The sequence below is a fragment of the Staurois parvus genome, unplaced genomic scaffold (genome assembly GCF_062004578.1).
Source record: "Staurois parvus isolate SC_StPar_1 unplaced genomic scaffold, SC_StPar_1.0 ptg000909l, whole genome shotgun sequence".
NCBI classification, from domain to species: domain Eukaryota; kingdom Metazoa; phylum Chordata; class Amphibia; order Anura; family Ranidae; genus Staurois; species Staurois parvus.
Window position 1 is genome coordinate 76,739 of NW_028318705.1, and position 13,262 is coordinate 90,000.

Genomic DNA, 13,262 nt, shown 5'->3' on the forward strand with positions numbered 1-13,262 from the left:
TATATATCTTGTATCTGTGTTCAAATAAACTAGTCTACCTTCTGGCTTACTTCAAATCTGGTGTCGTCTGGATCTTGGGGTAACAATAGCCAGAGTCACTGGTCTCGTGTTTCAGAGCCTGAGAAGCAGCTTCTTGATGGAGATACCCAGTCATGGGTTTTTGGGGTCCGTTACAGTGCTAATTGTCCTTATCTGATATACAGAGGGAGGACAGTGTATAACTTTGTATAGCAAATGCAAGTACAGAAATATTGAACTGCAACCGTGTGAAATGGGAAGCCCCTTAAAAATGTGTTCCAGAGAAGCAGCACTGAATTCCCATGTCTTGTCTCTCCACTGACGTAATCATGAACATTGGCCAACTTATGTGTTTATAGAATTGCCGTATTTTGGAGATGGCTAAGAGTGGCTGGAACACACATGCACATTGAGCTGAATTAATTTTTTTTGTCTATGGTCCCATTATGGGTATGTTTTCAAAGCCAACTCTATTCAGAACAGAAAAACTAGGTACCTGTGTGCAAACCAGGTGGAAGTCGTTCATGGAGTCTACACTATCAGGCTTGGGGATCTATACTCTTATGTCCTCTTTCCATTACATGGACTGGTATGCTAAGGCAAACCTCACAACTCCTTAGGCTGGCCATACATTTACGTACATGGCTATACAATTATCTGCAGATTTTCTGCCCAATTTCCTTTAGATTTACCTTCAACTATGTAGTGCAAGGGTCTGCCTAATTGGATACAACTGAAAGTGTTGTTTAGGTTTGTCCTCCTATTATATGGTTTTTGGTAAATCTAAACCAAAAATCTGCAGATAATTGTATAATGTATGGCCAGCCTTAGACCAACTGAAAATCCAATAGGGGCCAGATACCCCTCCCATTAAATTACTATCTAGTACCCTGAGAGCAGAGGGATTATGGGACTATTATCGTATTTGATGCCTCAAACATTAGCCTCCCACACTCCATACTAGGAGCATCCGTTTCTTTCTTTTTTTCTAGTTTTTCTCGTTTTGTTTGTTCTACTGTTACATGCAGTGTCACAGCTCCTGTTGTCTATTAGTAGGGGGCAGGGGCGGACTGACCATTTGAACACTCGGGCACTGCCTGAGGGTCCAGGGTCAGTAGGGGGCCCCATGAGATGCTCCTGGTACCTTTCATAGGCTTTTTTGGGTGTGGTTTGAGTGTGCGCAAGTACGCAGGGGCCCCATGATCTCCTATTGCCCGGGGGCCCCATGAGTTATCAGTCCGCCCTGGTAGGGGGAGTTTGCTCCTGACATCAACAGGGATTCTCTTAGAGTTTATCCTTAGTGGGCTTGGGGGGGGGGCTCCTCCTACACGGAGATGTCTCCATTATGTGGGGGTGATATGTGGCCAAAACTCTTACATACATGTAACCATCCACGCCTTCCTAGTCTCTGATAGATTAACAAAGGAAAGACAACATACATGTAACCATCCACACCTTCCTAGTCTCTAATAGATTAACAAAGGAAAGACAACATGACTATTAGGCCCCATGTACACAGGACACTTCTGAACGATGGAAACTGCTGGAAAACGTAGGTTAAAAACATCTGTTTAGCTGCGTTTGCATAACGCGTTTATGTGCGTTTGCGTTTAGAGGCAGTTTTTAAAGATAAGAACAGGAGAACCTCCCAAATGCCCAGAATGCACTGAAAAGTGTTAAATTATTAATATTATATTATTATTATTTCAGACTGTTTCAGAGAAATACAGAGAGTAGAAGCAGAGACAGCAGTATGTCTTGAGATAATTAGGTGTGAGTTGCTTATTAACATTTCTTTTGTTTCCAAGGGTGGGAAAGGTGTCTGGTGGAGGGAGTCATTAAGGTCACCTGGCAGGGGGTCTTCATGAGGAATTTGAGGTGTGATTGGTCATTAACATATCTTTTGTTTCCATGGCTGGGAGAGGTCTGAGGTGTGAATTGGCCATTACAATGTGTGACAAGCTTGGTAGGAACATCCTGTGTTCAGTGTTTTGTCCATCTGAGTACCTTGAAAACACTTTGCATGCATTTTCCATGATAAAAAAAAGGCTCTGGACAGCATCGGGAACTGGAAGAGTTAAAAAAAAAATTCAAACGCAAACGCTTATAAATGCAATTTGACGCGTTTAGAAGTGTTTTAGTTATTGTCCATATTTTTGTTGACCAGAAGTCTGGTACTCATTGATGCATTTTTTTTCTATCCTATACTTGTATGGGATACTTCCTATATTCTGTTGAACCTTCAATAAAAATCTATTGAAAGCGACAAATGATGTCCATTTGTGAGAGTTGCAGGTAGGGCAGTACAAGGGTGTTAGGTGGATGAAGAGGGTGTAGGGCCACTTTGAGATGACCCATCATCTGTACTGATTCCAAGAGTGCTTTCTGGCCTACAGTCCATGCTTGGTCCACACCTTTATGTACAATGCTTCATTTTATTTTATAATTCGGAATATTTATTGATATCCATTTTAGTTATTGTCCACATTTATGTTGACCAGAAGTCTGGTACTCATTGATGCATTTTTTTTGATACTATACTTCTATGGAATACTTCCTATATTCTGTTGAACCTTCAATAAAAATCTATTGAAAGCAAAAAATGATGTCCATTTGTGAGAGTTGCAGGTAGGGCAGTACAAGGGTGTTAGGTGGATGAAGAGGGTGTAGGGCCGCTTTGGGCTGACCCATCATCTGTACTGATTCCAAGAGTGCTTTCTGGCCTACGGTCCATGCTCAATGCACACCTTTATGTACAATGCTTCACTTTATTTTATAATTCGGAATATTTATTTATATCCATTTCAGTTATCGTCCACATTTTTGTTGACCAGAAGTCTGGTACTCATTGATGCATTTTTTTCGATCCTATACAGGGGCGGACTGACCATTTGGAAACTCGGGCATTGCCCGAGGGCCCGGGGTCAGTAGGGGGCCCCATGAGATGCCCCTGGTACCTTTTTCAAAGGCTTTTTTGAGATTGGGCAAGGACACAGGGGCCCCATGATCCCCTATTGCCCGGGGGCCCCATGAGTTGTCAGTCCGCCTCTGATCCTATACTTGTATGGTTTACTTCCTATATTCTGTTGAACCTTCAATAAAAATCTATTGAAAGCAAAAAATGATGTCCATTTGTGAGACTTACAGGTAGGGCAGTACAAGGGTGTTAGGTGGATGAAGAGGGTGTAGGGCCCAGGGGTGGACTGACAACTCATGGGGCACCAGGGCAATAGGGGATCATGGGGCCCCTGTGTCCTTGCCCAAATTCAAAAAAGCCTATGAAAAAGGTACCAGGGGCATCCCATGGAGCCCCCTACCAGGGGCAGACTGACAACTCATGGGGCCCCCGGGCAATAGGGGATCATGGGGCCCCTGTGTCCTTGCCCAAACTCAAAAAAGCCTATGAAAAAGGTACCAGGGGCATCTCATGGGGCCCCCTACCAGGGGCGGACTGACAACTCAGGGGGCCCCCGGTCAATAGAGGATCATGGGGCCCCTGTGTCCTTGCCCAAGCTCAAAAAAACCTATGAAAAAGGTACCAGAGGCATCTCATGGGGCCCCCTACTGACCCCGGGCCCTCGGGCAGTGCCCGAGTTTCCAAATGGTCAGTCTGCCCCTGATAGGGCCGCTTTGAGCTGACCATACACTACTAGAATTTTAATTGACATGTTCTGTTTTTGGAACCTATGTTACATTTTCTAATGGTAAGTTTGGTCAAACCAATAATTTGAAGGAGCAGGATGGAAAGTTCTTTTACTCACAAACTTGTGTAAACATGAGGTCAGTTGATTGAGGAGATGTGCACACGGAGAGAGGTGCTTACACTGTTTGCAGAATTCTTTTCCCATGGTGGCGTCATAAAGAGACTCTTAATGAGTCAGTTATCCATTAATTGTCAGGGGTGGAAAATTCCTTTTCTTTGTACTTTTTAAACTGTAGTTTGGAATACACCAGAGTTTTGTACATATAGTGAGATCTTGGTGACATGCATGATGGCTATGTAAGCCTAATTGCTTGGGATCTACAGAACAAGCCTCCTCTGTACAAATAGGAAGGACAGCATCCTGTTTTCCAGGAAATGATCAATTGATGACTGATAGGTCTGTGAGACTTTAAAGCGAACAGTTAAAGCTAAGCTCTGGGCACAAAAAAAAAATAAAACCTTGAAGCGAGCCCCACCCCTTTAGGAAACATCCGCCATGCACTATTTGTAACACTGCAGCACACCACAACGTTCAATAGTGCATTACAGTGGGCTGAAACATGTCTGGTATATTGGTGCATTGGGGTGCCATTAAAAATTAACTGGCACCACCAACAAAAAAAACATTCTTACCATATGGAACCCATCGTTCCAGTATGTCCATTCATTACTTTCACCTGAAAACCTTTCCTCTCTATAACATTTTAATCTTGTTGGAATTACTCATGGGACTCCAAGACCTTTTAAACCCACCAACATCCTGACCCTTGTTCCCCCCCCTCTGCCCATCTACATCTCTAACCCTCTTCTCCACCTTGCTTTATGATGTTTTCTTCCTTTATTTATTGTTCCATTACAGAACTCTCATTGAAGGCTACACATACCCAACCTTACTGAACAAAACTTTGTCTTGTTGTGTCTACTAGAACTTTTTTGTGGCACCAGCCACAAAAAAAATTCTTACCATATGGAACCCATCGTTCCAGTATGTCCATTCATTACTTTCACCTGAAAACCTTTCCTCTGTATAACATTTTAATCTGGATGGAATTACTCGGGGGACTCCAAGGCCTTTCAACCCACCAACGTCCTGACCCTTGTTCCCCTTCCTCCGCCCATCTACATCTCTAACCCTCTTCTCCACCTTGCTTTATGATGTTTTCTTCCTTTATTCATTGTTTTATTACAGAACTCTCATTGAAGGCTACACATACCCAACCTTACTGAACAAAACTTTGTCTTGCCGTGTCTACTAGAACCTTTTAAAAGTTTGTTTTAATACCGTACGTCCGGTTTTCTAATCCTTAGTGGGGTCAAATTAATGTTCTTTTTCAACCGTAGCAACAAGAAACTCTCTTAACAATGTACAGTTGTGTTCAAAATAATAGCAGTCAGACATCACTAACCAATGATCACCAATGATATTTCTACATGGCAAATAATTTACTAGCAGGTGTAGTAGAGTAATAGAAATCCAACAGACCCAACAGTCATGACATGCATGCTGCTGATTCTGTGTCATTGAATCACTCATTGAAAGGGGCATGTTCAAAATAATAGCAGTGTGGAGTTCTATTAGTGAGGTCATTCATTCTTTGAAAAACAGGTGGCAATGATTGCCCTTATTTAAGGAAGGAAGGCAGCAAATGTTGTTCATGCTGGTTACAGTGCATTTCTCTCTGAAATTCTGAGGAAAATGGGTCGTTCCAGACATTGTACAGAAGAACAGCGTACCTTGATTAAAAAGTTGATTGGAGAGAGGAAAACATATAAAGAAGTGCAGAAAATGATAGGCTGCTCAGCTAAAATGATCGCAAATGCTTTAAAATGGTAACCAAAACCTGAAAGACGTGGAAGAAAGCAAAAAACTACCATTGGAATGGATAGAAGAATAGCCAAAATGGTGCGGACTCAGCCAACAATCAGCTCCAGGAAGATGAAAGAAGGTGTAAAGTTCCCTGTGAGTACTGTTACAATTAGAAGACACCTATGTGAAGCCAAGCTATCTGCAAGAAGCCCCCGCAAAGTCCCACTGTTGGAAAAAAGACATGTGCTGAAGAGGTTACAATTTGCTAGAGAGCACATTGACTGGTCTAAAGAGAAATGGCGCAACATTTTGTAGACTGATGAAAGTAAGATTGTTCTTTTTGGGTCTAGTGGGCGGAGACAGTTTGTCAGACGACCCCCAAACACTGAATTCAAGCCACAGTACACTGTGAAGACAGTAAAGCATGGTGGTGCAAGCATCATGATATGGGGATATTTCTCATACTACGGTGTTGGGCCTATTTATCGCATACCAGGGATCATGGATCAGTTTGAATACATCAGAATACTTGAAGAGGTCATGCTGCCTTATGCTGAAGAGGAAATGCCCTTGAAATGGGTGTTCCAACAAGACAACTACCCCAAACACACCAGTAAATGTGCAACATCTTGGTTCCAGACCAACAAGATTGACGTTATGGAGTGGCCAGCCCAATCCCTGGATCTTAATCCAATAGAAAACTTGTGGGGTGACATCAAAAATGCAGTTTCTGAGGCAAAACCAAGAAATAGAGAAGAACTGTGGAATGTCGTCCAATCATCCTGGGCTGGAATACCTGATCACAGGGGCCAGAAGTTGGGTGACTCCATACAACACAGATGTACAGCAGTTCTCAGAAACAGTGCTTATACAACCAAATATTCATGAAGTCATTCAAAGGAAAGCAAAATCTTCAAACATTTGTCAGTTTATATAGTGAATGTTTGAGTTTGTAAAGAAGAATACAAACACTGCTATTTTTTTGAACCGTCTAATATTCACTTTTCTTCAATTTTTTTAGAGGAACAACACAAATTTGATGTATTTTTCTTCATGTTTTGATTTGGAATAGAATGTGTCGTGTTCCCAATGCATTTGTGTGGATGGAAATAAAAGCTATTAGAAGGATTTTCAGCTTTATTCACTTTTTTCAACACACTGCTATTATTTTGAACACAACTGTATGTGGTTGTTGTTCAGGAAAGCCTGAAAGTTAAAAGCAAACGACATTTTAAAATACTTTTGAACAGCATTCGAACAGTCAAGCTTTTCTTTATATGTTGGATTTTCCCTCTACAGGCTGCATGGCCTTACCAACCTCAGAATAAATGAGGACTCTCACATGGTCTTGAGCTGAATTTTTCTTACCATCTGCAGTTAGCAACTGAAATGTATACACATTAAAAATGTAAGGCAGAATGTCACCAGCACACCGAGGATCACCAATATGGGCCCAAACGTTTTAATAAACGATCACATAGTTACAGCAAGGCAATGTTTTGGAGTCTCGCAGGAACCCCTCATCAGGCATGGACCCATGCTGGTGATCCTCGGTGTGCTAGTGACATTCTCCCTTGCTGATTCTGTTCCGTTCCAGCCGACGGTCGCTGCAGCACCCACTTATACACACAGCCATTTTAAGGCAGGAATGTGTGCATTTGGATTGTACAATCACATTAAAAATGTTTCACCTTTGCTGAAACTTAACCATTTGACGCCCAGCCAATAGCCGTTTGGCGTGCGGAAAAATGCACTAGCTTTCCGGGAGGCTGCCATTTGGTGTACTCCCACACATGCGCAGTTCACGCGCTTGCAGAGCCGCGCAGCGGCGCGATCTGTCACCGGCTGTGTACCTCGGACACGGCCGATGACATATCTGAGTATCGGCCCCGTTGCCGGTACCATGTGACCTGCTGTGACCAATCACAGCAGGTTACATGACCGTTGTATACAATGGATGGCTTCATTCATGCCATCCATTGTATACTAGTGTCTAGCTGTGAATGGTCAGAGCTAATCACATGCACATGTCATGTGATTAGCTGTGGCCAAATCACAGCTAAGCACAAAAAAAAAAAAACCCTGAATGAATCAATGTCATTCAGGTAAATGCTTGCTTATAGCAAAGTAATTCTTTGCTATAAGCAAACTGTGTAAAAAAAAAAAACAAAAAAAACAAATACTGATCACTTCCCCAAAGTAGTACAATGTTACTATGGTAACATTGTACTACTTTGGACATAGTGAAATTATGAAAAAAAAAATCTTAAAAAAAGAAAAAAAATGTAATAAAAAATTTAAAATAATGAAAAAAATTAACACAAAATTAAAAAAATATATATATTTTTTTCATACTGTCACCAGTCAGTGTCCCTGATCACCGCCATGTCAGTTATATGATGGCGCTGTACTGCACGGGTGACCGTATGTAAAAAAAAATAGTGAAAATAATTTTTTTAATTTTCCGAAAAATGACAAAAAAAATACAACTTCAAAAAACTCGCCATGCCTCTTATGAAGTACGTCGGACTCTCTACTCTGCAAAAAGGGGTCATTTGGGGGATATCTGTACTGTCCTGACATTTGGGGGATATCTGTACTGTCCTGACATTTGGGGGATATCTGTACTGTTCTGACATTTGGGGGATATCTGTACCGTTCTGACATTTGGGGGATATCTGTACTGTCCTGACATTTGGGGGATATCTGTACTGTTCTGACATTTGGGGGATATCTGTACTGTTCTGACATTTGGGGGATATCTGTACTGTCCTGACATTTGGGGGATATCTGTACTGTCCTGACATTTGGGGGATATCTGTACTGTTCTGACATTTGGGGGATATCTGTACTATTCTGACATTCTTGGACCTCAAGAAATTAGATTGGCTGTCAGTACTTCAGGATTGATCAATATTCAGATCTATACCATAGTTTGTGAACTCTATAACTTTCCTACAAACTAAAAAATACATCCTAATTTGGGTTTTTTTCACCAAAGACATGTAGTAGAACACATCTCGGCCTAAATTTATGAAGAACAATTATTTATTTGCAAACTTTTATAACAGAAACAAAGAAAAACGTGTGAAAATTATCCATCTTTGTTGCTCTTCACCGAGAAATTAATTCCATCCAGGACCCTAGGTATTCTACCAGGACCAGAGAGGGGAGCCTGTTTTGACCAGATCCTATCACAGCATATCCAGTTGAGGGCATGGTTGAGTGACATCTTTAGCACCCACATCTGTAGAGGAGAGGATCCAGTCACAGGCTGTACCTTAAGGGGAACCTCCGCTTCTGGCATATTTGACCCATGCGCATTAAGATTGCGCTTCTGGTGAGTGGGCAATCTTTCTATTGGTTGCACATCACCGGATGACTTTGATGCACATCAGGATATAGATATCTGTCCATCAACATCAGAGTGGACTGTCACTATCACTTGAGATATATTACATAACTTGGAGCACCCTCCTATTTAGATATTACATTGCTGTCTATAATCAGGACAATTTATCAATACAGTTTATGGTATATTATTTGCACTTTATATATTATAGAGCACTGCGCTTGTTTTTTATATTGTCTGAATTGTGTAGGTTTGTGGTTCCTTTTCAGTGCATAAGCGTTCGCTTGATTCCTTATTGTTCTTATGTGTAAGCTTTGCTTTCCGTCACCTTGAAGAGGAACTATGTAAATTCTGCTGTGTGTGGGTGAGCCTTTGGCCATAACGTGCAAGTATGCACATCATACACGCATACCGTGGGACACTTACCTCGATGTGCCCCCCCTCCAGCATTGACAGATCCAGACTGCAGTCACTGCTCCATCCAACACCTCCACCACTTCTTCCAGGTCCTGAGACTTTCCGCTTCAACCATTGGATGGCTACTGACAATTTAATTATTTGCACATGCTGAGGAGTTATATTGCCCCAGAACCTGGCTCTATTTTCCGCATGCGAAGAATAAGCAAGGATATACACTGTAATAGGACTACTATCAGTATGGGGGTGAGGTTTATGGGTCAACAGAGACTTTGCTTGTCTCCTCTGCCAAAAATCTTCAAGTTTTGCAGCAGGACATTTGTTCTGCTTTAGAGTAGCAGATGTGGGACCCAAACATGTTATAATTAAGGGTGTCAGATACTGGAATGCAAATTAACTTCATTTGAGTATACAGGGAAAGTGGGCACAGTTGAGTTTTTATGATCTGTCCATCTCGCTTTCCGCACTCTACAGTATATCATTTACACAATCAAGAGTGCAAAACATTTCCCCTTATTGTCACTGTTACACTGCAAAACACATTGACATTTAGTTGACTCTAGACCAGTGGTCATCAGACTGAGGCCCGAGGGCCAGATGCGACCCTTTGCTTGCCTTAATCCAGCCCTTAGAGCACTGTTCTTTCCACTGATAATAGGCTCTATTACTCACACTGATATGAGGTACTGACATCAACAGTGGGGAGGGAGTTGCAGTGGTCGAGTCGTGATGTGATGGGGGAGTGGGTGGGCTGTTTGGTGGTTTCTGGGGTTGGGAGCGTGCGGATTTTGGCGATGTTGCGGAGGTGGAGTCTGCACGGGCTGGGGGGAACACGAGAAACTTGGTTTTGGAGAGGTTCGGTTTGGGGAGGCGGAGCGGCATCCGGTCTGATGTGTCGCTCAGTGGGTGTGTGATTCGGGCAGAGACTGAGGGGGTGAGGTGGGTTGGGCTCCGTTTCCACCACCCCCCTCTGCCAATCCCTCCACTGGCTTCCGATTACGCAACGGATCAAATTCAAAATCCTAACACTGACGTACAAAGCTGTCCACCATACTGCCCCGAACTACATCACTGACCTAATATCCAAGTACCACCCAGCACGCACACTCCGCTCCTCACAAGACCTCCTTCTCTCTAGTTCCCTGGTCTCCTCCTCCCATGCCCGCCTCCAGGACTTCTCCAGGGTGTCACCCATCCTCTGGAACTCCCTGCCCCAACCCATCAGATTATCACCTACTCTCCTTTCCTTTAGGTGCACCCTGAAAACCCATCTCTTCAGGGAAGCCTACCCCACCCCCTGCTAACCTGCCGACCTCCTCCACTCTTCCTACCACTCCATCCCCCACAGCTATCTCCTCCTGTACCACCATCCCCTCCCTCCTAGATTGTAAGCTGGAAAGAGCAGGGCCCTCAATCCCCTCATGTTTTGTATTGTATTGTTATTGTTCTGTCACATGTTCTGTCCCCCTTTGTAATGTACAGCGCTGAGTGAACTATTGGCGCTTTATAAATACTGTATAATAATAATAATAATGAGGCACGGGGGTTTATTTACTAAAACTGGAAAGTGCAAAATATGGTGCAGCTGTCCATGGTATCCAATCAGCTTCTAACTTCAGCTTGTCCAGTTAAGCTTTGACATTAAATCCTGGAAGATGATTGGTTTCTATGCAGAGCTAGACCAGATTTCCCACTCTCCAGTTTTAGTAAACCAACCCCACCGACAATAGGGCACTATTCCTCCAACTAATATCAATGATGGGCATATGACCATCAGTCTGAGACATGGTCTACTCCCACTGATGCTGGTCCAGTCCCCCTAAGGTTTGAAGGAAAGTAATCTGGCCCTTTGTTTATAAAGTTCGGAGACCCCTGCTTTAGAATGTAGAAAATATGTATTTGTATAATTTCAAGCATATTGTAATGTTTCCTAATCTCCTTTACAGATGTCCCCAATTGTACAGCTAAACATTGGTGGTGATTTCTACACCACAACGTTGCAAACGCTGAAGAAGTACCAGGGTTCCAAGCTGTTTGAGATGTTCAACGGGCAACCCAAACTCCGCACTGACTCAGAGGGGAGGTATTTTATCGACCGGGATGGAAAATACTTCAAATACATATTGGAGTATCTTCGAAATGGCCAAGTCCCCAACCAGTGCATCCTAGAAGTCTACAAGGAGGCTCTATTCTACGAGATCGAGCCCTTGGTGAAGAAACTAGAAGAGACTCCTCAGATCTTTGGGGAACAGGTGGGAAGGAAGCAGTTTCTGGCACGAGTCCCCAACTACCATGAGAATATTGAGGTGATGATTCGCATTGCTAGGGCAGAGGTGGTTGCATCACGCCATTCCAATGTCTTTGTGTGTATCGTAAGGACTGATGAGGATGCATCGAAGTGCCAAGATGCCCTAAACACACTTGATATGGACAAAGAATCAGTGGTCAAGTTTGGTCCATGGAAGGCGTCTCCTGGCATCACTGACCTCCTGGATTGTATTAAGGTGGACATTGAAGACAAGGGCTATAAAGTATCCTATATGACCCATGTAGCTGACAAAGGATTTCGGCTTAAGACCTATGACTTTTTTTACAAATTTGTTTTTATGTGGTGGTAAAAAAAGAGAAACAGAAATCCATCTACAGCACTGGAGAAAAGACTTACTGATAACGAGGAGGCCTAACTAGACTCTGTTTACCTATGGATCAAACTCTACTTAGTTCCACAACATGCTGGCCTCTCAAACAGGAAATACAACTGATCAACCGAGAGTTTAATCTCTACTTTAAAAGAGTAACCTGATAGCAAGCATTAATGGATTCATGCAAAACTCAGGAGCCAAGCAGGCTAACCTATGAGACAGTAGGTTTATTTAATGAGTCACTAAAATTAAGCTTTTATTGAGATGAAAATGAGAAGGCCCAAAAAATTTGGCACAAGTTATAATTGTTCAGACATATTTATTATCAGGCTCTGGGATTTGTCCAGCTTTGTATTATGATTCTACAAATTTTACTGGCCAAACGGATGTCAGCATTTTTTTAAATTTTGTTCTATAACAACCATTGACATCATTTTCCAAATGATGAGGAACTACAAAACCCGGCATGGCATGTTCTGGGTTGAGGTCTGCAAGATCCCCGTGTTTATGGCTCTTCAAACTTATATCTGATTTACTTGATTTGATGTTCACACATTTTAAAAGAGAGATCTACCTTTCTCACCATGTTTCATGTTACACCCATATTTAAGGTATAATATGGTCACGGTCTGCAGCCCTCCACCCATAAACAACTTGCAGAATCAAGGTCTTGTTCTTCTTGCGGTCTTGTTCTTGCGGGTTCTTGTCATTATTTTGCTGTGACTGTGTGGGAATCAGTGAATAAAAAAACGACAAGTCTCATCTGCCACCATTGCAGAGGGCCTCATAATTCTCAATGGGGCACAAGTGTGGTGATGTCACACCTACAGTCCATTGATACTTCCTTCAGTCCCATAGCTGAAGGTTCGTACATCGGACCCCTATAGTTCTGAAAGAAATCAGAATCTTGTTTTCAGTGCATGCAGCCAGCCTCAGGAGTTTTCTGAAGCTGGCTGCATTACATTTTATAAAAATTCAGATTAAAGGTTAAAGTGCACTTAAAAAAAATTACACTTGTTCTTTTTGCACCCCCACGCTCCACAGATTCATACTTGCCATGATCTGACAACTATGGCCTCCAGTAATTGTTTACATCCTGGTCGAAACTGGACATTACAGCCACACAGTCTGCCCTGGGGCCATCTTCTTTGTCTCTGATCCTGAGACACCACCCCATCCCAAGACTATAGGCCTGTAATGCACAGCTCTGGCCAGCAGATGGAGTCTTGCACAGCTGAATGTAAACAAACACCAGAGCCCATGGCTGTCAACTCAAGGTAAGTATTCATCTGGGCAGGAGGGGGGTGGGTTAGGTCGGGGCAA

The 13,262-nt window shown here is 42.7% G+C and overlaps 1 protein-coding gene across 1 annotated transcript in view; it reads left to right on the forward strand.

Annotated features, from left to right (window-relative positions):
- The window catches only part of KCTD14 (potassium channel tetramerization domain containing 14), a 33,370-nt gene that overhangs the window by 19,869 nt on the left and 239 nt on the right, over positions 1 to 13,262 (forward strand). Inside the window, exon 2 of the mRNA XM_089656471.1 lies at positions 11,244 to 13,262. This exon is cut by the window's right edge and continues 239 nt beyond it. Within this exon, the coding sequence (XP_089512597.1) occupies positions 11,244 to 11,915 (672 nt within the window). The 3' untranslated portion in view covers positions 11,916 to 13,262. The remainder of the gene's footprint in view (positions 1 to 11,243) is intronic.